This window comes from Oncorhynchus keta, chromosome 6 (genome assembly GCF_023373465.1).
Source record: "Oncorhynchus keta strain PuntledgeMale-10-30-2019 chromosome 6, Oket_V2, whole genome shotgun sequence".
Classification (NCBI taxonomy): domain Eukaryota; kingdom Metazoa; phylum Chordata; class Actinopteri; order Salmoniformes; family Salmonidae; genus Oncorhynchus; species Oncorhynchus keta.
Genome location: NC_068426.1, coordinates 28,984,455 through 29,011,007, shown reverse-complemented (window position 1 = coordinate 29,011,007; position 26,553 = coordinate 28,984,455). Strand labels below are relative to the sequence as shown.

The window sequence follows — 26,553 nt, the reverse complement described above, 5'->3', positions numbered from 1 at the left end:
GATATTCCAAGTCCCAGCAGCTGTATTAACTAGTGAATAACCAGTGAACACCCAGGCGGGTGGACAGAGGCCCCCCCATGCATCCACTCTGGAACTGATGATAGGAAGCTGTATAGGCTGTGACCACCAAAGCCCTCAGAGGGAAAATTTACATTTTCTTCTCCTCCATTCCTGTCTAGTAGTAATTGAGTGGAATCATGGTGAAAATGGTCCCAATGAACCACCAAGACTCCTGTCCAATCCCTTTTATTGAGAAAGAAGTGAATGTTGAGCAAAGCTATCTAGAGGTCCTATCTGAGCATTAGAGATGCTGTCAAGGCTCTTTGAGTTACCAGTGCGGCCGTCAAAATCCATCCGTTTAAGAAGATATCAGGTTTTTTTTAATGGGCTGCATCTCAATCCACCACATCCGCCTTCAGATACACCGCTGTTTGTCAGACCAGGAGACGTCCCGAAAATCGGTCTGTAGCATCGGAATGATTTTGCCTTAAGGCTAACATGATCACTCTATGGAAAGACGAGACTCTCACGAACACGATGCTATTCTCCGGGACTCGTCTGAAGGTAACCCGGTACCGGAAGTATGGAAGTATGGAACTAATTTCCTGAGCTTTCTTATATCTCCTAGATATAGGACAGACACTTCAAACTCTATTTTGACATTTGTGAATGTGTTATTCAATGTGTTTCTATGGGCTATAGTACTAAAGGCAAAGTTAAATATTTGTATATTTTTTTTCTAATTATTATTTTATACATACAGGGGTCCTAAAATTCTAAGTCAAATAGCTCAATGGTATGACCATTGAAGTGATGTTGACATCTGCTAGGTTGGAGGAACATGAACAACTATGATACCCAAACTATGACTGTCAACATTTACCTAAACTACAGTATAACCAAAGTGTAGATTAAACCAGGATCGTTTTCATAATATCACTGGGACTTTGAATATGCATGTTAGATCTTGTTGATTGCAGCATTCATGTCCATTCATGAGCTGTGAAACATTGTATTGAATATGATTTTGTGAAAATCATTAGAATGCAGAACGGGACTGTAACTCTCTTCCAGGATTGTCAGGGGTCTGTTGGAGGTATTGCAGCTTGACTTTGAGACCAAGGAGTTGACTGATCAACAATCAGAGAGCCAGATGATCACATGGCGTTTTGAGACAGGAAACATCAAGGATGTCGGCATCATGAGGATCTATACCACTCAGAGAGACTACGTGGGTCTGGCACCACTGGTTATGGTGAGGTGTGTGTGTGTGTGTGTGTGTGTGTGTGTGTGTGTGTGTGTGTGTGTGTGTGTGTGTGTGTGTGTGTGTGTGTGTGTGTGTGTGTGTGTGTGTGTGTGTGTGTGTGTCAAATCACATTTTATTTGTCGCATGCGCTGAATACAACAGGTGTAATGTGTGTGTGTGTGTGTGTGTGTGTGTGTGCGTGCTCATGTGTGTACTCGAGTGCGTGCGTGGCATTTTATTACTATGTGTGTATGCCAGTTTGTATGGCACAGCAGCAGCTGCATTAACAGTAACACCACCACTGTATTATCCCTGCAGCTTAACTGTGAGTTGAATTAAACTCCCCTGGACGTGTAACTAAGTGTAGGCTGGGTGTACCATCATTTTACCTCTATTGTTCTCTCATCGGGTTTGATGTTTTATGATGGCGATAAAGCAACAATAAAGCGTGTGTGTAAATGATTGGGAGAGCCCTGGAGAGGGGATGTCGGGGGGGGGGTGTTAATTGTTGACCGGCTGAGTGCCAGCTCCCTTGGCCTCTAGCTTTGATCAATTCTGTCCCAGGTCACACTCTCCCTCAGTCAGTGTTAATGAAGTTGACGTTCATTGAGAGGATCAAACGGCTCCCATAGGTAGACATGGACCATCTTTTTAATGAAGCCACAATGCATATTGATTTATAAAATGTCTCCCTAAGTATGTACTAAGTACAGATCTGGATTGTCAGAAGACGCTAATACCACCTGCAAACTTGTGACCGAAATCAAGCACACTTCCATTACGTTTGTGAGTACTTTACACATTCACAGCAGTGTTTGTGGCACGAATCCCATTGAATTGCTTCAGTACAGTAGGTTTGTACCAATAGTCAGTTAGGTTTGGGTGACTTTTAGAGGCAGAACTAGAGCTTGTCCTTTCTGAATCGCGGTCAGCAGCTGTTGTGCTGTGCTGCTGAGTTTAGAACAGCTGACAGGCTGCCCTGCAACATCTGTCGAGTGCTTCAGTTAAATCTACACCAGGACAGGGCATACAGTCATCAGCCACTGTATCCACCCCTACAACTCCTAGATTAGGAAGACATTTTATTAGAGAGCATCACGGCCAGAAAACTGTTTTGAATCAATGTTCAAAGAGCGGTTATGGAGCTACAAGAGATTTCATCAGCCGTGGATCAACGTTGACTTGTCTATTCATGTTGAGAAGTTATACCTAGCAGTTAAACAAAATAAACAGTACAAGGTAATGTGTGTGCATGTGATTGTGTGTGGGCATGCATTGGTGCATGCATGTGAATGTACAGTACATGCCAGTTTGTGTATGTATTTGTATGATAATCTGCCTGCCTGCCTCACACGGTCGCTGTGTCCTGTCTTGCCCCCTTGTAGGACAGTGACGTGCTGAACACAGCTGTTCTGACTGCTAAGAAGGTGTCTGTCCCAGTCAGGACTCTGGCTGTGGAGGCTGACGGCTCCGTCACTGATGTCACCAACTACACCAACTGCAGGTCCACTGATGAAAACGTGCTGAAGGTACAGCATTGGAACCCCTTTTTCAATATTCACTGTTTCCCTATGTTGCAAAATAACAAGTTGGGTATGGGCACCCACAACACAATAAAAACTCATACAAAACCATAGTTACACATCAATTAAAAACAACACCAAATCCTCCTCCACAGTAACTAAACACAACAGACTCTGAATACCCCATATACTCATAAACAGATCAATATTGTTAACCAGTTTGTAATAGGCTGTCCCCAAATACTGTTCTTTCGGGTCTTCCATATTGCTAATTTAGCTGCCCCGAACACATAATTAAGCAAAATAACTACACCCCTTCGACTAAACCTGTACTTTAGACCAAATATAAACAGTTGGGAAAAGAAAACCTCTCCCAAAGCTGAGAACCAAGAAGTGATCAGGTCAATCATCCCGACCAATCTGGGACACTGTAAAAACAGATGTGCCAGAGTTTCAGACCCAGCACAGAAAGGACACCCTTCCCCAACTGTCGGATCCAGGTATACCAGATGCATAAAGGAAACCCTTCCCCAACAGTAGGATCCAGGTGTACCAGATGCATAAAGGACACCCTTCCCCAACAGTAGGATCCAGGTGTACCAGATGCATAAAGGACACCCTTCCCCAACAGTAGGATCCAGGTGTACCAGATGCATAAAGGACACCCTTCCCCAACAGTAGGATCCAGGTGTACCAGATGCATAAAGGACACCCTTCCCCAACAGTAGGATGCAGGTGTACCAGATGCATAAAGGACACCCTTCACCAACAGTAGGATCCAGGTGTACCAGATGCATAAAGGACACCCTTCCCCAACAGTAGGATCCAGGTGTACCAGATGCATAAAGGACACCCTTCCCCAACAGTAGGATCCAGGTGTACCAGATGCATAAAGGACACCCTTCCCCAACAGTAGGATCCAGGTGTACCAGATGCATAAAGGACACCCTTCCCCAACAGTAGGATGCAGGTGTACCAGATGCATAAAGGACACCCTTCACCAACAGTAGGATCCAGGTGTACCAGATGCATAAAGGACACCCTTCCCCAACAGTAGGATCCAGGTGTACCAGATGCATAAAGGACACCCTTCCCCAACAGTAGGATCCAGGTGTACCAGATGCATAAAGGACACCCTTCCCCAACAGTAGGATCCAGGTGTACCAGATGCATAAAGGACACCCTTCCCCAACAGTAGGATGCAGGTGTACCAGATGCATAAAGGACACCCTTCACCAACAGTAGGATGCAGGTGTACCAGATGCATAAAGGACACCCTTCACCAACAGTAGAATGCAGGTGTACCAGATGCATAAAGGACACCCTTCACCAACAGTAGGATGCAGGTGTACCAGATGCATAAAGGACACCCTTCAACAACAGTAGGATGCAGGTGTACCAGATGCATAAAGGACACCCTTCCCCAACAGTAGGATGCAGGTGTACCAGATGCATAAAGGACACCCTTCACCAACAGTAGGATGCAGGTGTACCAGATGCATATTGGTGGCTATGGCTCCATGTATTATCCTCCATTGGAGGTCAGCTGTCCTTTTTTCATTAGGCAGTTTGTGAAAGAGGCTCTTCAAAATGCCACATCCCTGGTGGTGTGCAGGCATTACGGGACTTGACAAGAACTCTCAGCCTGCATAACATACTCATAAAATGGAGTCAGGCCAGGCAAATCACCCCCCTCCAGCTTTAAGAGGAAAATGTGATTGTCTTAGCCCAAACAGCCCGCTCTCCTCATCAATGTGTAGGCTGTGTCGACCCAGCTAGAACCGTCACAGTACAACAGTCTCTGGGCTGCTTGTAGACGGAAAGCCATGATCCTGGAAGAAATGTCCACCAAACCTTACCCACCCTCGTGCAGTGGCAAGTACAGGGCTAAAGCTTTAATCCAATGTTGTCCAGACCAGAAGAAATTGACAAGGGTCCTCTGAAGCTCTTGTATCAGACCCCCCCCCGGTGGCTGTAAAATCATTAGTCTGTGCCACAGGTAGAGGCAGCAAGATTATTAGCTACCAGTACCCTTCCCCTATAAGACAGCTGGGGTAGCAACCATTCCCACCTTGACAGTCTGGCACACCCTTTCACCAATACACCCTCCCAAAACATGACATCATGTAACAACTTAACATTAAAATACCAGTAAGATGATGACCTTAGTGGACAGGACAAGTGAATATCAACAGTAACAATATGGTGATCAGAGAAACCCACAGGAGTCATGTCACACCTTCCAACCCTACTACAGTAGTGATCAGATACATACAACCTCTCTAACCTTGCTGCAATGACACGACCTTCATTAACTTTTAGCCATGTGTACTGCCTAACTTTTGCATTCCTTACTCTCTACACATCAGAAAGCTCAAACTCAGTTAATAGACCAGACAGGCAAGTTACTGACCGCAGATGAGGTTCTTCAGCAGTGCGGTCAACAGTAAAATCTACTGTACAATTCCAGTCCCCCCCTAAAACCATGCATCCCTTTTGGTCACACTGTCTTAAGGTTTCCTTTATTTTATCAAATAGAGCAATACGCTCTGTACCCTCATTAGGAGCATAAACATTAAAAAACAAATAAAAAACCCATAACATCCACCTTGACCAATAACACCCATCCCGTGACAATCTCTGTTGTAGATACCACATTCACCCCTTAGCCTGAGGAAAACAAAATTGCCACCCCAGCACTGAAATTAGTACCATGACTGAGTACATGCCGCCCCTCCAACCACATACCCCAGTCATACCTCATCACTATGTGTCTCCTGTAGAAAAACTACATTAAGCCTTTTCTCTTTCATTACTTCTAATACCCAAGCCCTCTTATTCCTGTCCCTTCCCCCATTAATATTGAGAGAACCTTTCCTTAGTACCTCCATATAGAAAAGAGAAAGGAAAAGCAGAAGAAACCAAAGAGAAAGTAAACACCCTATGAGGCATGATCATCATCATTGTTTTAATTTTCTATTAACCTAACCACGTTTCCCACTACCTTTTGCTGCTGTGACAGCAGTAACGCATTTCCTCAAGTGAAAACGCTTCTTCACGTTCAACTGGTCTAACCACACCGTCTTCTGTAACATCACAGCTGACCTCACAAACGTATCAATGTCAAAACAAATCTGCCAATTTAACAGATTTCCTAAAAGTCTGATCCAGTCTGATCCAGGAACCCATTTACCTCCACTAGATTGTAAATTCGAGTCGTGGACCAGCTGCTATCATATCAAGAGAGATATCCATATCCTTCTCCTGATCCTCCTCAACTGGGGCCACAGACCACTGACTCCCTTCTACCACATCCCTCTCAATACTCCCCACTTGCACCAAATCACTCGTACCAGGCATCTCCTTCACTACCTGGGAGACTAGCCCCACCTGCACCCCCTCCTGTACCCCAGCACTCATACTGGGCACCTCCTCACCAGTCTGAGGAAATGGCTCTTCAGATCCATCCTTACCTTCTACAGCATATATTTTTCTGCTGCATAACATTTCCCTCTGGTACAAGTTGCAACTCGTTAGCCTAGTGGTTAGAGCGTTGGACTAGTAACCGGAAGGTTTCAAGTTCAAACCCCCGAGCTGACAAGGTACAAATCTGTTGTTCTGCCCCTGAACAGGCAGTTAACTGTTCCCAGGCTGTCATTGAAAATAAGAATGTGTTCTTAACTGACTTGCCTAGTTAAATAAAGGTCAAATTTAAAAATGTAAAAAAAATTGTGGCTGCTCTACCGCTGTCGGCCCATCTCTTCCTACATCAGTGGGCCCAGAGGACCACCTGCGCACCTCCCTCTGCCTTCTCCCTTTTCAGGCAAGCATGTCGCTTATGGCCAACATCATCACACTCAGAACACCGTTGACTACCTGTACTAGCATGATACAATCTGTTGTCATACTTGACCACCACGGCTTTATTCATCCATGACACATAAGCAACATTCTCATATCCTACCTTCTCTCCTACGGCGACCAGAAACTCCTCCACAGTAGCTTCAGTAACACACCTAAAGCTGTGTCGAAGTCATCCCCGCCAAAAAAGCCTAAAGTTGTGAGGTCACCATCCCCGCCAAAATCAGGGTAATTTCGACACGAAAAACAATATACTTAATTCTACCACAACAACTAAATAAAAATAATGATAACCTTAATAATGCATAGGAAGAAAAGAAACGTAAAAGAAAAACCAAGATATCTAACTCTACACAACACTCGCACTCACTCACACAATTCCCAGCATGCATCAAACACGAGAGAGAGAGTCTTTTCAAGGTAAGCCCTGGAACTTTATCCAGTTTCTTTCATATCACTCTCTCTTCCCGATCAGTGACCCCTGTTAGAATAAAGCACCTCACTGGGTCAGGGTAAAGGATGATCCCCGAGCATGGATACATTTCTATACACATAAACACAGATACAGTAAGATGGTTCCACAGCATGCTCTTTCTCTCTTCTCTCTCTCGGCACTTAGATGGATAAGCCTACAGTATGTGACTATGGGTACAGGGACCTCACGTTTGATAGAACGCTTGCTAACCACTTAAATAACTCCACATGGAGAAGTTGTGTTCTTTAACTCAACACCCCCCCAGGTGTCGGATCGTTGTGACTATGTGTTTGTGAACGGGAAGGAGACGAGGGGGAGGATGAGGTTGGTACTCAACTTCACCTACAGCTACCTGAGCGCCCAGCTGGAGATGAGTGTGTGGATGCCCCGCCTCCCTCTGGTCATCGACGTGGCTGACCCCGAGCTCAGCCAGATCAAGGGCTGGAGGGTCCCGGTGGCCGCTGGCAACAAGAGGTATGGTTTTGTTTGTTTACAACTCTCCACATATCGATGTTAGTAGAGCTTTCATCTCGGCCAATGCTATTTTAAAGCCATAGTACAGAATGGGAGAGCTGATGCCATGACCTGCCTGAGTTTGGCTTTCATTACATTTTAAAGAAGGATTTAATAAATTGTGAGTTGTACAAACGTCATAAAAAATCATCACAAGAGCTACTGGTAGTGACCCACTGCATAGTGACAAAGGATGAAATCAAAGAACATTAAATGTAAGTAGGATTTCACAGAGCTATACCCAGAATCCTAAACCCCTAAACCACAAAATAGTGTTTGTTTACCAGCCTCATAAACTAGAGCTGTGCTGTTCAGACAGATAGATGAATTCATAAATGCAAGCAGTGCAGTAAGTACTATGACAGCGAGGGTACGGAATGGAAATCCCCCAGCTTACCAGCCTTGCCTAATGCATATTACAGAGAGACTCTATAATAATCAACTATAATCACATCACTGTTAGTTACATAAGTGTGTTATGCCCTGTAGATGGGACTGTATAGACTTGCTCTCAGGAAACAGGTCAGTAGGGTCTCTCTCAATACTGAGTGTCGTACCGCTGCCTGGTTCTCACTCAATACACTGACGTGGATGGATGGATTGTGTAGGGTGTTGTTGTTTTTCTCTGGCGATATCTTAACATGGTTTTGGGTGGTTTCAGAGCCAGCTACCCAAGTCCATTTAACCCTCAGTTATTTTTTGAAGACATCTGTCAGTTCTTGGTTTAAGTATACTTAAGCAATAAGGCCCTAAGGGGTGTGATATATGGCTAATATCGTCTCATATACACACGGGTGGGTGATTGGGTTGAGCTAATTAGCACCCAGTATCAAAACTACCCGGTTTACAAAATTTATAAAATTATGTTTTGTCTTGCATTACTCTGGTCATAGCCATAAATCCCCTGTGTCTGTGTGTGTGTCTCAGGACAAGCTGGGACAGTGAGGAAGAGGAGGAGATGAGGAAGGGCAGAGGCTGCATGCTACAGTACCAACACACTGTGGTTAGGGTGCTCACACCCTTTGTAGCTGAGCCGTCGGACCCAGCTCCAGACCCCATGGCAGGGAAAGTGGGGGGGGCTTTGGAGAGTTTCCTGGGGACAGACTGGCAGGTGGATGTCACCAGGCTGGTGCGTTACTCTTTCAGGGTGAGAGACCCAGCTATAGCCAGACTACAGGCTGGGACTGTACTGCAGGGACGCGCTGCAGGGACCACGACACTACAGGTAATGTGTTTGTATACGTGTGTATTCAAACCCTTGATTTTGTCCACATTTTGGCGTGTTACAGCCTGCCTTTAAAATGGATTCTATTGCGATTTTGTGTCACTGGCCTACACATAATACCCCGTAATGTCGGAGTGGAATTATGTTTGTTTTTTAAATTATTACACATTTTATTAAAATGAAAAGCTGAAATGTCCCCGCGTGGGACGGTTGAACCAACGTGCGCTAATGTCATTAGCATGAGGTGAGACTGAAAAGATTTGGTATGGGTCCTCAGAGCCTCAAAAGGTTCTACAGCTGCACCGTCGACAGCATTCTGACTGGTTGCATCACTGCCTGGTATAGCAACTGCTCGGCCCCTGGCCGCAAGGCACTTACAGAGGGCTTGGCGAATGGCCCAGTCCATCACTGGTGCCAAGCTTCCTGCAATCCAGGACCTTGGTGTCAGAGGAAGGCCGAAAAAATTGTCAAAGACTCCAGCTACCCAAGTCATAGACTGTTCTCTCTGCTACCACACGGCAAGTGGTACCAGAGCGCCATGTCTTGGTCCAAGAGTCTTCTAAACAGCTTCTACCTGCAAAGCCATAAGACTCCTGAACATCTAATCAAATGGCTACCCAGACTATTTGCATTGCCCCTCCCATCTCTTTTATACCACTGCTACTCTCTGTTATCATCATCTATGCATAGTCACTTTAATAACTCTACCTACATGTACATATTACCTCAACTAACCGGTGCCCCCTCTCATTGACTCTGTACCAATACCCCCCTGTATATAGTCTCACTATTGTTATTTTACTGCTGCTCATTAATTACATGTTACTTTTATTTATTTTACGCATTTTTTAAAACTGTATTGTTGGTTAGGGGCTCGTAAGTGAACATTTCACTGTAAGGTCTACTACACCTGTTGTATTTGGCGCATGTGGCTGATACAATTTGATTTGATTTGTAAGTAACAAGAACATTTCCCAGGACATAGACACATCTGATATGGGCAGAAAGCTTAAATTATTGTTAATCTTACTGCACTGTCTAGTTTACAGTAGCTATTACAGTGAAATAATAGCTTGCTATTGTTTGAGTGCACAGTTATGAACTTGAAAATGTATTAATAAACCAATTAGGCACATTTGGGCAGACATGATACAACATTTTGAACAGAAATACAATGGCGCATTGGCGGCAGCGTAGCCTAGTGGTTAGAGCGTTGGACTAGTAACCAGAAGGTTGCGAGTTCAAACCCCAGAGCTGACAAAGTACAAATCTGTCGTTCTGACCCTGAACAGGCAGTTAACCCACTGTTCCCAGGCCGTCATTGAAAATAAGAATGTGTTCTTAACTGACTTGCCTGGTTAAATAAAGGTAAAATTAAAAATTTAAAAAATTAAAAATTGGATCAGTCTAACACGTTGCACATACACTGCTGCCATCTAGTGTCCAAAATCTAAATTGTGCCAAAGCTGGAATAATTCATTGAGGCCTTTCTCTTGCATTTCAAAGATGATACAAAAATATATATTTTTAATTTTTGTATTATCTTTTACTAGATCTAATGTATTATATTCTCCTACATTCATTTCACATTTCCACAAACTTCAAAGTATTTCCTTTCAAATGGTGTCAATAATATGCATATCCTTGCTTCAGGTCCTGAGCTACAGGCAATTAGATTTGGGTATGTAATTTTAGGCGAAAATTGAAAAAAGGGTCCGATCCTATTAACTTGATTTTTGAATGACTACCTCATCTCTGTGCCCAACACATACAATTATCTATAAGGTCCCTCAATGGTGAAGTTATTCATTACAATTTGGATGGTCTATAAATACACCCAGTCACGACAAAAATAGAGACGTCCTTCCTAACTCTGTTGCCAGAGAAGCCAATGGTGATGGATGGATCAACAACATTGTAGTTACTCCACAATACTAACCTAAATGACAGAGTGAAACAAAGGAAGCCTGTATATCAAAAACATATTCCAAAACATGCATACTGTTTGCAATAAGGCACCAAAGTAAAACTTCAACATATGTGGCAACTTTATGTCCTGAATACAACGTGTTATGTTTGGGGTAAACACAACACATCACTGAGTACCACTCTTCAGGGTGGTGGCAGCATCATGTTATGGGAATGATTGTCATCGACAAGAACTAGGAATTTTTTTTATCATAAAAAGAAACGTAATATAGCTAAATCAAATCAAATCAAATTTATGAATATAGCCCTTCGTACATCAGCTGATATCTCAAAGTGCTGTACAGAAACCCCGCCTAAAACCCCAAACAGCAAGCAATGCAGGTGTAGAAGCACGGTGGCTAGGAAAAACTCCCTAGAAAGGCCAAAACCTAGGAAGAAACCTAGAGAGGAATCAGGCTATGTGGGGTGGCCAGTCCTCTTCTGGCTGTGCCGGGTGGAGATTATAACAGAACATGGCCAAGATGTTCAATTGTTCATAAATGACCAGCATGGTCCAATAATAATAAGGCAGAACAGTTGAAACTGGAGCAGCAGCACGGCCAGGTGGACTGGGGACAGCAAGGAGTCATCATGTCAGGTAGTCCTGAGGCATGGTCCTAGGGCTCAGGTCCTCCGAGAGAGAGAAAGAAAGAGAGAAAGAGAGAATTAGAGAGAGCACACTTAAATTCACACAGGACACCGAATAGGACAGGAGAAGTACTCCATATATAACAAACTGACCCTAGCCCCCCGACACATAAACTACTGCAGCATAAATACTGGAGGCTGAGACAGGAGGGGTCAGGAGACACTGTGGCCCCATCTGAGGACACCCCCGGACAGGGCCAAACAGGAAAGATATAACCCCACACACTTTGCCAAAGCACAGCCCCCACACCACTAGAGGGATAAGCACAAGCCAAATCCTAGAGGAAACCTGGTACAGTCTGCTTTCTAACAGACACTGGGAGACAAATTCACCTTTCAGCAGGACAATAACCGAAAACCTGAGGCCAAATATACACTGCCGTTGCTTACCAAGACAACATTGAATGTTTCTCAGTGGCCTAATTGAATCCCAATTTGTAATTCAACAAAATGTGGAAAAAGTCAAGGTTTTGAATACATTCTGAAGGTACTGTATGTGTCAGTTTGTATACTAATGTGTGTGTATGATGTTGCAGGTGATGTCTCCTCTGTCTGACTCGATCCTGGCTGAGCGGATGGTCAGGGTTCTGGATGACAAAGTGAGCGTGACAGAGCTGGGAGTGCAGCTGGTGTCTGGCCTCTCTCTGTCCCTCCAGCTCAGCCCAGGGAGTAACAGGGCCATCGTCGCCATGGCTACCACACAGGAAGTCATGCAGAAACGCAAGCAGGTAACTAGCTGTAAAATAAAACCTGTATTAAACCTATTATGCAAAATATAGAACTTCAAATATAATACTTTTTCCAAAGAACAAGCCCCATCACATTGTGCCATTCAGAAGCTGGGGCACTGCTAGAACTGTACCCTCAAAGCCCTTCATAGATATCGGGCAGGAAAATTATAAATTTCACAGTGTAACCTGGTGGTCTAGTAGCATATGTTTTGTCCCTGTGATTTCTGTGTGTGTGATTTAATGGTGTCCACAGCTCAGGCCTGTAGTACAGTGGCCACGCTGTGAGTCAGGCAGGGAGCACGCACACAGTTTAACAGCTCACACATTATCCGGGCAGTATGCCCATTCAAAAACACTTCCCAAACAGTGAGCGGGGAAACCATTAGGCAGTTGTCCATACTTCATAGCCAGCATTATGACAGCCCTGTGCTGCCTTGGGGCCTGGTGAACCGCTAGCTTGACCCAGTCAATACTCAAGCTATTAGAATGGAGCTCGTGCACATGCCCATTTGTTTCTCTGATGGGCTGTGTTAATGTAAAATTCTGGGCTATGCATAATATATTTCCCCTCAGTATATAGGCCAGGCCTCTTGCTCTAGTCGTTCATATCAGTTTACAGCTCTCTGGTTCTATGGTCACTGGACTGACTTGTGGTGGGGGTAATTACCCACAGTTCGCCCTCTGGTGGCTATTGTAAACAGTGTTTATTATGCATCTACTGTATATTGATATTGATTCCCTGTGGTTAAATTGAGTTTCAAAGCATGATTTGATAGGACTGTGGTGTGTGGTACAATAGCCGAGCTAATTATAAAGAGATTAACAGAGGCAGTTCTTAGATACCAACAAAAAGATGGATTATCTAAAATGGCAACCCAACCGACGAAACACTGAGGCAGGAAATTAAATAACTGTAGAATTTTGAACCATTGGGTTGCTTGAGGATCCTTTGGAAAGATACAGAATCAGTTCTGCTCCTGATTTACCACCTACTATTATGCATTATCACAATATCTATTTATGGGAGGGAATATTTGGAAATAAATTGATGAACAAAACTTGGGGAGAATATTGATTCCATTATTGCATTTTGTCCTATTTTGGATTTCCGTTGTCCTCTCCTGATCCAGTCTCTGTGTTGTCTCTCCTTAGGAGGCACTGGTCAGCTGCTGGGTCCAGTTCAGTGATGGCTCAGTGACCCCTCTGGACCTCTTCGACCGCAGCGTCTACTCCCTGACTGTGACTTCATGGGACGAGAGAGTGGCGACTGTGCGCCGGACCCCCCAGTCAGCTTTTATGGTGGCGGAGGGCGAGGGTCAGGGGGCGCTGGTGAAGGCAGAGCTGAGGATTTGTGAGGAGTGCCAGAAGTCCAAGAGAAAGAGCAAGCTGGTGGTGGGCAACGGGCTTCTCAGGGTCACTTTCCAGATGGGCAGCAGGCCCGACGGTGTTGCTGAGTATGGCAATGATGGTTCAGAGTCAGAGGGAGAGCCTAAGCCTGTTGTGACATTACCATGGGAGCCCACAGCAGTCGTGGCATCACAACGAGAGCCTGAGCACGTTGTGACCTCACCACAGATTCTAACTGAGGGGGGCGGAGACAGACGCTCGTTCAGGAGCACTGTGCCAGACCTCCAGGAGACCATCATGACTGACGCCACCACATCATCTAGCAGGGCTCAGGAAGTGGCTGGAGGTGGCATCTCTACCATCAGCACCACTACCACCAACACTGACAGTAGTACCACCACCATGGGCAAACCTGGCACTGACAAACCTCTGATGACTGGCAGACCTGGCAGGGATAGAACCATGGGAAGAGGACAGGGGCTGAGGAGAGACTGGGGAAACCTGGTGGAAAACCCAAACCAGAAGAAAGAGATGCCCAAAGCAGAGGCACCACCCCAGAAAGAGCAGCCCAAGCAGTCCAAGCCACCGCTGGTGGTGGAGAGTGACCTGGTGAGGACATTTAGAGCCATGTCAGACCTAGAGATCGGTATCTTCGCCCTGGTTGGGGTCTCCGTGGTGGCCATCCTGGCCTTCCTGCTAAACTGCACCTCCTATAACCTCTGCTTCCGGGTCCACAAGACCCCCATCCAAGGCAACCCAGATCCCAACAGCCCTAAGGAGCACAGGAATGAATGGGTGTCGCTGGGGACCACCACAGGTCCCCAAGTCTCCACCCTCAAGCGGGAGAACCACCGCTCAATGGAGTCCAACTGCAGCCTGCAAAGTCACAGCTCCATAGATACCCACCGGGCCCTGGAGAGCAGTCTGAGTATGAGTGCTATCCCAGAGAGGACAGCCACCCTGGGCAGGAGGACCAGCTCCCAGCAGGTTTCCGCCCTGGACACCACTGCCCAGCGTTCAGCCACCCTCCTACCCAAGCCCACCTGCAGCGATCCACTCCACTCCCCCACCAGCAAGAGGAACCAGGTCCAGTTCACCACCTTCACCACGCTGGACATTAAGCACCTGGCTGCACTGAAGAGGAACGAAGTGGATTTTAACTGGCCCAGTCAGGCTGGGGGAGCTGGGGAGCCTCAGGGGCCCCTACCTGACATGCCATGGCCTGTCGTCAGACCCCTGGGTGAGCCAAAGTGAGATTCCACATGGGTTGCGTGTGTGTGTGCGTGTTGCGTGCGTGCGTGCGTGCGTGTGTGTGTGTGTGCGTGTACATGCATTTGTGTGTTCTGAACCTGTTTAAGTGTATAAACTGTGTAGGTAGAGTATACACATAATAGGTGTATGGACACTGTCATTCCATTATATCACACATATTATGTCACACATATTATATCACAAACAAAAACAATTTACACACATGACCAAATTACCAAATGAATGACCAGACCTCATTAATATGGGAATGGTAAAAAAAGTATATTTCTACAGACGATTGTTTACACTGTTTAAATGCAGTTTAATAATGTTTAATTTCCTTTCGCTTTTATATATTTGTATGACTCCTCCACAAAATAGCTTCAGATTTCACTTTGTACCAGTTGTTAGGGTAATTGCAATATGAAAGACATTATTTGTAGTTGGTTATATACTTTCCAGCCTTTGTATATTTGTATGATTCCTCATCAGAATAGTTTAAGAGTTTGTACAATTGGTCGGAGAAAATGCAATATTTATGAATATTATTGGAAAAATGATTTTATACAGGCCACCCTTTTGAATGGACATTTATTCAAATTGTATGTGCTATGCAAACACAGTTCATGGTCATGTAGAGTTTGAATTGAATATTGGCATCAACTAAACAATGAAAATACCTCTGCTACAAGAATTGTCTTGGGGTGAAAGAGTTCTTCCATTTGAAAAAAAAAATATTGTATATATAATCTTGTCCTCAACACAGAGCAATACATTTTAAAAGAGATGATTATTTGATGTGTAAATGAAGACGAATGGTGCTCTGTCTGTGCTATGATGTTTTGATGTTCAATTGCTATGAGATTATCCAATAAATTACTGAATGAAGGACCAAATGGATGGTTTGGGAGCAGAATTTCATCAGTATTGTCTTCCACCATTATTCCTTTTTATTTAAAATGATGTGATTATTTTTATATTCAAAACACATAATAATGGGTGAAGTTGTCCAAAATATACTTTGTTTATTACTATAAAAGACAATGGAAATTGTGAGATTCCCTGAGCTTTGGTTTGCTCTGGATGTCATGTGGCATACAGTACAATATGTCAGTGGCATCGCAAGAGTAGGTCTTGCTGCAGAGGTCCCCTCCTCTATGTGGCCTGTGAAATGAAGGAACTTTTCACTCCACTTTGATACAAAGTGATTTTCATAGCAGGTTAGGTGGGCATTTTCGCTAACTCTTTTCCTAACCTTAACCTGATCTCCTAACCTGCTACATTAATTATCCTAACCTGCTGCGTAAATTCTCCTAACCTGTTACGAAAAAGTCACTTTTCTATTGAATTGGCATTAAAAAAAGTGTTTCCCGTGAACTGAAGTCACCCACTGAATGAGGTCCATTTTGAGTGATAGGAGTAAGTGAGAGAGAGTGAATGAGTGAGTGAGAGAGAAAGAAAGAAGACAAGAGAGAGATCTCCCTTTTGCTTATTGCGATAGCGCCAACACACTTCTGAGGAAATGCTGTTTGATATCTTCTGCCGAGGCACACAAGTGATAACTCCCTGGCTCCCTCTCTATGGTGTAACCGTGGCGACACATCTCTAAATTACATTTCAACAGTAAAAAAAACCTGTACAAGCTTAAACTAACCCAGATAATCTGATGTGCTGATGCGCTGAACCTCAAACTGACAGCAGAAGATTTGACAGCATGTGTCATTTCCTTCTGCTGTAGAGGGGGACGGATTTGAAGTGTTGATAAAGGCTATTTAATAAATTTTCCCAAAATTCTCTCCCTTTACACATCCAGCATGTTTGCTATGTGGGCAGACTCTCTCCCCTTCAGACAGTTTATCTTTCTTACAGGAGCTGGAGTTAAATACACTTTCACCTGCGACAGTTCCCGTGAATCTCTGCAGTGTTTCTGACCACAAAATGACTGTAATAATAGAGATTGACATCAACTGACATTAATGTGTAAAGGCAAATATAAAAAATACTGAATACTAATACTGAATATCAACTTTATATATGTAGATCAGCTTTAGTATTGCAGATAGATTGTAGCTACCATCAATGTAATTGTCTGCATCATTTCTAATCGACAATTTTTTTTTTGTAAATACACTACCGTTCAAAAGTTTGCCGTCACTTAGAAATGTCCTTGTTATCGAAAAAAAAATGTATGTTGTCCATTAAAATAACTTTAAATTGATCAGATATACAGTGTAGACAGCTAATCCAAGTTTATCATTTTAAAAAGCTAATTGATCATTAGAAAACCCTTCTGCAATTATGCTAGCACAGCTGGAAACTGTTGTTCTGATTGAAGAAGCAATAAAACTGGTCTTCTTTCGGCTAGTTGAGTATCTGGAGCATCAGCACTTGTGTGTTTTATTCTAGGCTCAAAATGGCCAGAAACAAATAACTTTCTTCTGAAAGTCATCATTCTATTATTGTTCATGAAATAGTACCTGCAAAACAATACCCGCAAAACACCAGTCTCAATGTCAACAGTGAAGAGGCGACACCAGGCACCAGGATGCTGGCCTTCTAGGCAGAGTTGAAAAAAAAGCCATATCTCAGACTGGACAATAAAAAGAAAAGATTTAAGATGGGCAAAAGAACACAGACACTGGACAGAGGAACCCTGCCTTTGAAGGCCAATATCCCGGAGTTGCCTTTTCACTGTTGACGTTAGACTGGTGTTTTTTACGGGTACTATTTAATGAAGCTGCCAGTTGAGGAATTGTGAGGAGTCTGTTTCTCAAACTAGACACTCTAATGTGCTTGTCCTCTCACTCAGTTGTGCACTGGGGCCTTCCACTCCTCTATCTATTCTGCCTCCCACTCCTCTATCTAACAGTTTGCACTGTTCTGTGAAAGGAGTAATACACAGCGTTGTACAGAACTTCAGTTTCTTGGCAATTTCTCACATGGAATAGCCTTCTTTTCTAACTCAATGTGCCATTGGCACACAAGGAGTGATGGTTGCTGATAATGGGCCTCTGTACGCCTATGAAGATTTTTATTTTTTAAACAAGCTTATCCAGCTACCATAGTCATTTACAAAATTAACAATGTCTACACTGCTTTTCTCTCAAAAACAAGTACATTTCTAAGTGAAACAGTAGTGTGTGTATAATATATATATACAGTACCAGTCAAAAGTTTGGACACACCTACACACCTAGGTTTTTCTTTATTTGTACTATTTTCTACATTGTAGAATAATAGTGAAGAACTATGAAATAACACATACAGTTTAGAGATCATTATTTATTTCAACTTTAATTTCTTTCATCGCATTCTCAGTGGGTCAAAAGTTTACATACACTCAATTAGTATTTGGTAGCATTGCTTTTCAATTGTTTAACTTGGGTCAAACGTTTTGGGATGCCTTCCGCAAGCTTCCCCAATAAGTTGGGTGAATTTTAGCCCATTCATCCTGACAGAGCTGGTGTAACTGAGTCAGGTTTGCAGGCCTCCTTGCTCGCACACACTTTTTCAGTTCTGCCCACACATTTTCTACATGCTTGGGGTCATTATCCAATTGGAAGACCCATTTGCGACCAAGTTTTAACTTCCTGACTGATGTCTTGAGATGATGCTTCAATTTATCCACATAATTTTCCTGCCTCATGATGCCATCTATTATGAAGTGCACCAGTCACTCCTGCAGCAAAGCACCCCCACAACATAATGCTGCCACCTAAATGCTTCACAATTGGGATGGTGTTCTTCGACTTGCAAGCATCCCCCTTTTTCCTCCAAACATAACGATGGTCATTATTGCCAAACAGTTCTATTTCTGTTTCATCAGACCAGAGGACATTTCTCCAAAAAGTGAAATCATTGTCCCCATGTGCAGTTACAAACTGTAGTCTGGCTTTTTTATGGCGGTTTTGGAGCAGTGGCTTCTTCCTTGCTGAACGGCCTTTCAGCTTATGTCGATATAGGACTCATTTTACTGTGGATATAGATACTTTTGTACCGGTTTCCTCCAGCATCTTCACACAGTCCGTTGATCTGGGATTGATTTTCACTGTTCGCATCAATGTATGTTCATCTCTCGGAGAGAGAACGTGTCTCCTTCCTGAGCGGTATGACGGCTGCGTGGTCCCAAGGTGTTTATACTTGTACTATTGTCTGTACAGATGAACGTGGTACCTTCAGGCGTTTGCAAATTCCTCCCAAGGATGAACCAGACTTGTGGAGCTCTACAATTTATTTTCTGTGGTCTTGGATGACTTCTTTTGATTTTCCCATGATGTTAAGCAAAGAGGCACTGAGTTTGAAGGTAGGCCTTGAAACACATCCACAGGTACACCTCCAATTGCGTTTCCTGTTTGTCATTCATGAACAACAGGGAGGAAGGACAATCTCCCTACATCTGTGTAGTGGCCCATTAATCTGGAGCATCAGCTTCCCTATTGACAAATTGAAGGGATTGGGGTCGTTGGGCTGGGATTAGTGTGCATTAGTGGACCCTCTCTATGGCACATGCCCTTTAATGTGGGCCAGAGAAGACAATGTTACTTACTTGTTGCTATGTTAACAACACTACCCTGGGTCATATTCATCACGCTCAATGGGGCAAATGCTGTCAAACTGAAATCGAGTAGGAGCGTGTCACGTCCTGACCTTAGTTCCTTTTTTTATGTCTCTATTTTAGGTTGGTCAGGGTGTGAGTTGGGGTGGGCATTCTATGTTTTGTTCTATGTTTGTATTTCTATGTGTTTGGCCTGGTATGGTTCCCAATCAGAGGCAGCTGTCAACCGTTGTCTCTGATTGAGAACCATACTTAGGCAGCCTGTTTTCGCCCTAGAGTTGTGGGTAGTTATTTTCTGTTTAGTGTGAGTACCTGTCAGAACTGTTGCGTTTTTGGTCTACGTTTTTTTTATTTCAGTGTTCCGGTTATAATAAACAACATGGAGACTTACCACGCTGCGCATTGGTCCGATATTTCCTACTCCTCCTCAGAAGAGGAGGATAATCGTTACAGAGCGCTCGTGTACTGGACAGGTTTGGATGGTGCCATCTCGTTTTGAACGTGACTCTGCTCCTGATTTTCCATAATAGATGGAATGTTATTCTAATATTGTCTTTTCTACTAATGATATACAGTGCCTCTAACCTTATGCTTGTTCTTTCATGTAGGCTACAGTATTTAATTGAATCCTCTGATATGCTACTGTTGAAGGAAGTTTGTATATGAGTGGTGTTAAATAGAAAGGATATTGCCCCAGATACTGTTTAAGTCTTCAGATGAATAAGAAAATTCACTAATAGTGAAGGGATGCAGTGTGCAATGGCAGTTCTGCCTGGTGCTTCATTAACTCACAAAAGGCAGGCATCAACAGATCTCCCTGGTGCACTTGCCGTAACACATCTCGCAGATCTCACTGATCAACAGTCTCCCATTTCACTCATTGATACGCAACGATAATGTCTTTCTGTAAAGCAGGGCAGGTTAACTATGGAGCACGGTGAGGAAGAACACAAATGAAACAGTGGCAGATGAAAATAAACCAGGCCAGTAGAGCACAGTAGCCAAGTCGACAGACATCTGGAAAACAGAGGAAGGAAGAGAGAGAGAGAGAGAGAGAGAGAAGTTGGAAGCAAGAGAGAGAGGTTAGATATGGAGAGAGAGGACACAATAAAATGAGACGATTAAGCCCACAACAGCCTGTGTATAATGAGGTAGTCAGTCAAGCTTGTGATGAGGACCTGAGTGGGACCACACAGTCAATGCCCCAAGGGCCCCTGGGACAGACACTCTCAGGTCAGGGGGCAGCTGGAGCAGAACAAACAAGGACATCCATTTTTCCTCTCTCTGCGGAACCCGAACCGGCCAATCAATACCCCAGCCTGAGGGGCTGGAATATGACTGAAAATGTTTTAGGGAGAGTGAGAGCTCCTAGAACATTTCTGAGGAAGAAGATCTAAACTGCTGGCAGAAACAGTGCATATTTGTTTTGTACCATAAATGTCTTCAGCAGTCTAAATCTATAAGATTATCACTCCATGATTACAGTGTCTTCAGAAAGTATTCACACCCCTTGACTTTTTCCACATTTATGTTACAGCCTGAATTTAAAATTGATTAAATTGAGATTTTCTGTCACTGGCCTACACACAACAACCCATAATGTCAAAGTAGAATTATGTTTTTAGACTTTAGAAATGTCTTGAGTCAATAAGTATTCAAGACTAAATAAATGAGTCACAAAATATGTTACATGGACATTGTGTGCAATAATAGTTTTTAACATTATTTTTAAACGACTCATCTCTGTACCCCACACATACAATTGTCTGTAAGGTCCCTCGGTCGAGCAGTGAATTTCAAACAGATTCAGCCTCAAAGACCAGGGAGGTATTAAAATGCCTTGCAAAGAAGTGCAGTTATTGGTAGAAATAAATAAATAAATACGCAGACCTTTGAGCATGGTGAAGTTATAAATTACACTTTGGATGGTGTAGCAATATAAGCCCAGTCACCACAAAGATACAGGAGTCATTCCTAACCTCAGTTGCCGGAGAAGAAGGAAACCGCTCAGGGATTTCACCGTGAGGCCAACAGAGTGTAACAGCTGTGATAGGACAAAACTGAGGATGGCCCAACAACATTGTAGTTATTCCACAATTATTAACCTAAATGACAGAGTGAAAAGAAGGAAGCCTGTGCAAAATAAAAAATATTCCAAAACATGCATCCTGTTTGCAATAAGGCACTATAGTAAAACTGCAAAACATGTGGAAAATAAATTAACTTTATGTCCTGATTACAAAGTGTTGTGTTTGGGGCAAATCCAACACAACACATTACTGAGTACCACTCTTCATATTTTCAAGCATGGTGGTGGCTGCCTCTTGTTATGGGTATGCTCGTCATCAGCAAGGACTAGGGAGATATTTAGGATAAAAAATAAATGGAATAGAGCTAAGCACAGGCAAAATCCTATAGAAGAAAACCTGGTTCAGTCTGCTTTCCAAAAGACACAGAGAGACAAATTCCCCAGGACAGCATGACAATTCAGTAGGACAATAACCTAAAAACCTGTCGTGACATTGCTATCGTTAATGTGATGAAATGCCATTTATTGAATAATTAACTATGTTTATTATTATGTGATTCAATGAGTCATGTAACAATTAACTCAGTAACCTGGGGCACGACAGGAAAGTTTGTTTAATGAGTTTCCCGAATTAACTCAAAGAATATCAGAATATATCGATTTTATAGCAGTCACTAATTAATGAATTTCCTCATCAGTCTCATTCTGAACACCACATAATTTGTAAATCTGCACAAACCCAGGTCTCACTAATCATTCCATACCACACAAAATTGAGCTGAATATTTATTGATAACATAATATACTGTACATATACACAAAGTCTGGGTTATGGGTTAGAACTTAATACAGTGACAACAGCTCCCAAGCGGACCAACACAATATGACACTTTACACAACATGGAGATTTAAAGAGAGAGAGAGAGGCAACACTTGGATAATTTGTAAACTATTTTATTTTACCTTTATTTAACTAGGCAATTCAGTTAAGTCACTTAAGAACATTCTTATTTTCAATGACGGCCTAGGAACAGTGGGTTAACTGCCTGTTCAGGGGCAGAACGATATATTTGCACCTTGTCAGCTCGGGGGTTTGAACTTGCAGCCTTCCGGTTACAAGTCCAACGCTCTAACCACTAGGCTGCCCTGCCGCTTAGTTTTACACCTTGCCCCGAACTGCCGCTCTTATGGGTAAGAATTGCAATGCCTGTATTTATGTGTTAAAGGTCTCTGTTTGGTATCTATTCGTGTGTCTCTGATGGGCTCAGGCCTTCGTGGGCTGTGTTCTTCTTAGTGGGTCTTGTTCTTCGGATGGCCGGTCATAAATCTCTGATTGTCCATAAGATGTCACAATGTCCTTTCTCTTCATTGTCTGTTTCCTTGCATACGTTCTGTGAGAGTGGGCTTCGGAGGAAGCTAATCAGCTGTGTCGACGCTCCCAGCGTGGGTAGGAGGACTGTGTAGACAACCGGTGACTTGAAAAGAATAACCGTGTGGTCCTGCTTGAATTCACCTTCTTAGATACAGTACTCAAACGTAGCATTGATAGTTAACCTCTTGAAGCCAGGTGGCACTATTTTTATGTTTGGAAAAATAACGTTCCCAAAGTAAACGGCCTATTTCTCAGGACCAGATGCTAGAATATGCATATAATTGACAGATTAGGATAGAAAACAAAAAGTTTCCAAAACTGTTAAAATATTGTCTGTGAGTATAACAGAACTGATATTGCAGGCGAAACCCAGAGAAAAATCAAACCAGGAGTTGCCTCTATTTTGAAAACTCCATGTTCCATAGCCTCCCTTTGCTCCATTTAAAGGGATATCAACCAGGTAACTGTTCCTATCGCTTCCTCAAGGTGTCACCAGTCTTCAGACATAGTTTCAGGCTTTTATTTTGAAAAATGAGCCAGAAAGATAACATTGCGTCAGGTGGTCACATGAGTTTTGCTCGCGCAACAGAGTTCGGATAGCCATTGCCTTTCCCTCTCCTACTGATAAAGAAATTTGCGGTGGATATGTTATTGATTATATATTTTAAATACAACCTGAGGATTGACTATAAAAACATTTGACATGTTTCTGTGGAAATTATGGATATTATTTGGAATTTTCGTCTGCGCTGTCGTTATACCGCTCTTTCCTGTGGATTTCTGAACATAACGCGCCAAACAAACGTTATATTTTGGATATAAAAATAATCCTTATGGAACAAAAGGAACATTTATTGTGTAACTGGGAGTCTCGTGAGTGAAAACATCCGAAGATCATCAAAGGTAAGCGATTAATTTGATTGCTTTTCTGATTTTCATGACCAAGCTACTTAATGCTAAGTATACATAATGTTTTGTCGGGCGAACGTTTGGATTGCTTCCGCTGTAAAACATATTTTCAATATCTGAGACGACAGGTGGATTAACAAAAGGCTAAGCTGTGTTTTGCAATATTGCACTTGTGATTTCATGAATATAAATATTTGTAGTAATATTATTGGAATGTGGTGCTATGCTATTCAGTGGTTGTTGATGACAATTATCCCGTTGAAGGGATGGGTAGCGTCAAGAAGGTTCCTTTGTCCTCTTCAACAACCTCGTGTTTCATTTCGGGGCCACAACTATTCGTAGACCTCGGCTGCAGCGTGTGGTAAACTTAGTCTTGTATGTTAATTCTTAACTCACATGCTTTATATCCTCGGGTCAAAAGGGGGCGTTTCCATCTTTATGACACGCTCTCAGTGTTCCCTGGAGCGTAGCTCGTTACGAAGCAAGGTATTAGAATTTACTATGATCTTGATTAGACAACTAAAATCACAGTTTATCGTTACAAAAACATTCTCTTTAATCTGGATATTTTATACACCATGTAAAGGATGTAAACATCATATACACATGATAAAGTCTTCGTTTACAATGCTTTTCTTCTAACGTCCTCATTTAATTTTTAATAACATCATAAAATAGACGTACATTTTCATATTCCATCCATCATTATTTATTTGACTGATCAAATATATTGTCACGAAGTGCATTAATTTGATGTTTTAGTTTTGGGCTGTAAACACTTCATAAGGCACACAGACATTCCGATCTCTCACATTAGACCAGAAAGGAGTTGACATGCTGCCTGACAATTTACGATGGGCATGAGGTCATACCGCATGGCAAGCGGTACCAGAGTGCCAAGTCTTGGACAAAAAGGCTTCTAAAAAGTTTTTACCCCCACGCCATAAGACTTCTGAACAGGTAATCAAATGCATACCCAGTCTATTTGCATTGTGATCCCCCCCAACCGCTATTTTACGCTGCTGCTACTCTCTGTTTATCTCATAGTCACTTTAACCATACATCCATATACATACTACCTCAATTGGCCCGACCAACCAGTGCTCCCGCACATTGGCTAACTGGGCTATCTGCATTGTGTCCCACCTCCCGCCAGCCCCTCCTTTTACGCTACTGCTACTCTCTGTTCATCATATATGCATAGTCACTTTAACCATACCTACATGTACATACTACCTTAAAAAGCCTGACTAACCGGTGTCTGTATATTGCCTTGCTACTCTTATTTTAAAATGTATTTTAACTGTTGTGTTATTTCTTTACTTACTTATTTTTTTGAAAGGAGCATGATTATTTAAGATTGTGAGGAAAGCACCTGTTGTATTTAACGCACGTGACAAATAAACTTTGATTTGATTTGATCTGTTCCTGGTTCTGAATTTTTTTGAAAGGGGCATGATTATTTAAGATTGTGAGGAAAGACCTGTTGTATTCGGCGCACGTGACAAATAAACTTTGATTTGATTTGATTTGTTCCCGGTTCTGAATTTTTTGAAAGGGGCATGATTATTTAAGATTGTGAGGAAAGCACTTTTAAAGAATAATGAGGCATCTTCTACTGACAGAATGAGGTCAATATCCTTCCAGGATACCCGGGCCAGGCCGATTAGAAAGGCCTGCTCGCTGAAATGTTTTAGGGCGCGTTAGACAGTGATGAGGGGTGGTCGTTTGACCGCAGACCCATTACAGACACAAGCAATGAGGCGGTGATCACTGAGATTCTGGTTGAAGACAGCAGAGGTGTATTTGGAGAGCCGGTTGGTTAGGATGATATCTATGAGGGTGCCTGTGTTTACGGATTTGGGATTGTACCTGGTAGGTTCATTGATCATTTGTGTGAGATTGAGGGCATCAAGCTTAGATTGTAGGATGGCCGGGATGTTAAGCATGTCCCAGTTTAGGTCACTTAGAGTTACTTAAGAAACTTTGAGCGTGGTATGATAGTCAGTACCAGGCACGCCGGTTCCAGTATCTCAGAAACTGTCGGCGTCCTGGGCTTTTTACACATGACAGTGGGTAGGGTTTAATGTGAATAGCGCGACAAACAAAAAACATCCAGTCAGCAGTCCTGTGGACGAGAGAGGTAAAAGGAGAATGGCAAGAATCGTGCAAGCTAACAGGCGGGCCACAAACAGGCAAAAAATGGTACTGTACAACAGTGGTGTGCAGAACAGCATCTCGGAATGCCCAACTTGTCAGCCCTTGTCATGGATGGGCTATTGCAGCAGACACCTTGTTCCAATCCTATCAGCTAAAAACAAGATGTGGCTCCAGTGGGCACACAATCACCATTACTGGACAATTGAGGTTTGAACGCCACACTTGTGATTTGTTGGGTGTTGTCTGTCTGAAGAAGACCGACCCTCTCTGGAACAATTTTTTCTCCTTTCGTAATATCCAAGAGAATCCGACTTTCTCCCCAGACCTTGGGCCGTCGTTCTAACGCTGTTCCAATGTCTAGGTTTCCGAGACTGAACCATGACCAGGGTCATCACGCTTCATTACAACTGTTCTGCTGTACGATGACTGTTTTGCTTCCAGAGATATGTCATACATTACATTCACTACATTAAAGTAATAACTGCAATTGCACATTGAGTGACAGCGTCTATGGTTGTGACGTAGCTGTTTTATACTGGCACCAGGCCAAGAAGATTTGGATCATGCATTTAGCACATTGTGCTGTACTTCACCATTCAGGATTTTGAAAAAGCATATACTATTTTATTATATACAGTGCTGGTGGGTGGAATATAGTGAATTATTGGTACCAGACTAGAAGTCTGCGAGGGTAAAAAAAAAAACATGCCCTGTTAAGAACTCTTTTTATTTTTTAAAAT

General features: G+C 43.0%; 1 protein-coding gene across 1 annotated transcript in view; it reads left to right on the top strand.

The window, feature by feature from the left end:
• LOC118384873 (transmembrane protein 132D-like) overlaps window positions 1-15,675 on the top strand; it is a 46,280-nt gene extending 30,605 nt beyond the window's left edge. Inside the window, exons 4-9 of the mRNA XM_052521286.1 lie at window positions 1,075-1,255; window positions 2,632-2,775; window positions 7,371-7,579; window positions 8,546-8,843; window positions 11,996-12,187; window positions 13,343-15,675. Of these exons, the coding sequence (XP_052377246.1) occupies window positions 1,075-1,255; window positions 2,632-2,775; window positions 7,371-7,579; window positions 8,546-8,843; window positions 11,996-12,187; window positions 13,343-14,791 (2,473 nt within the window). The 3' untranslated portion in view covers window positions 14,792-15,675. The remainder of the gene's footprint in view (window positions 1-1,074; window positions 1,256-2,631; window positions 2,776-7,370; window positions 7,580-8,545; window positions 8,844-11,995; window positions 12,188-13,342) is intronic.
• Window positions 15,676-26,553: the final 10,878 nt, after the last annotated feature.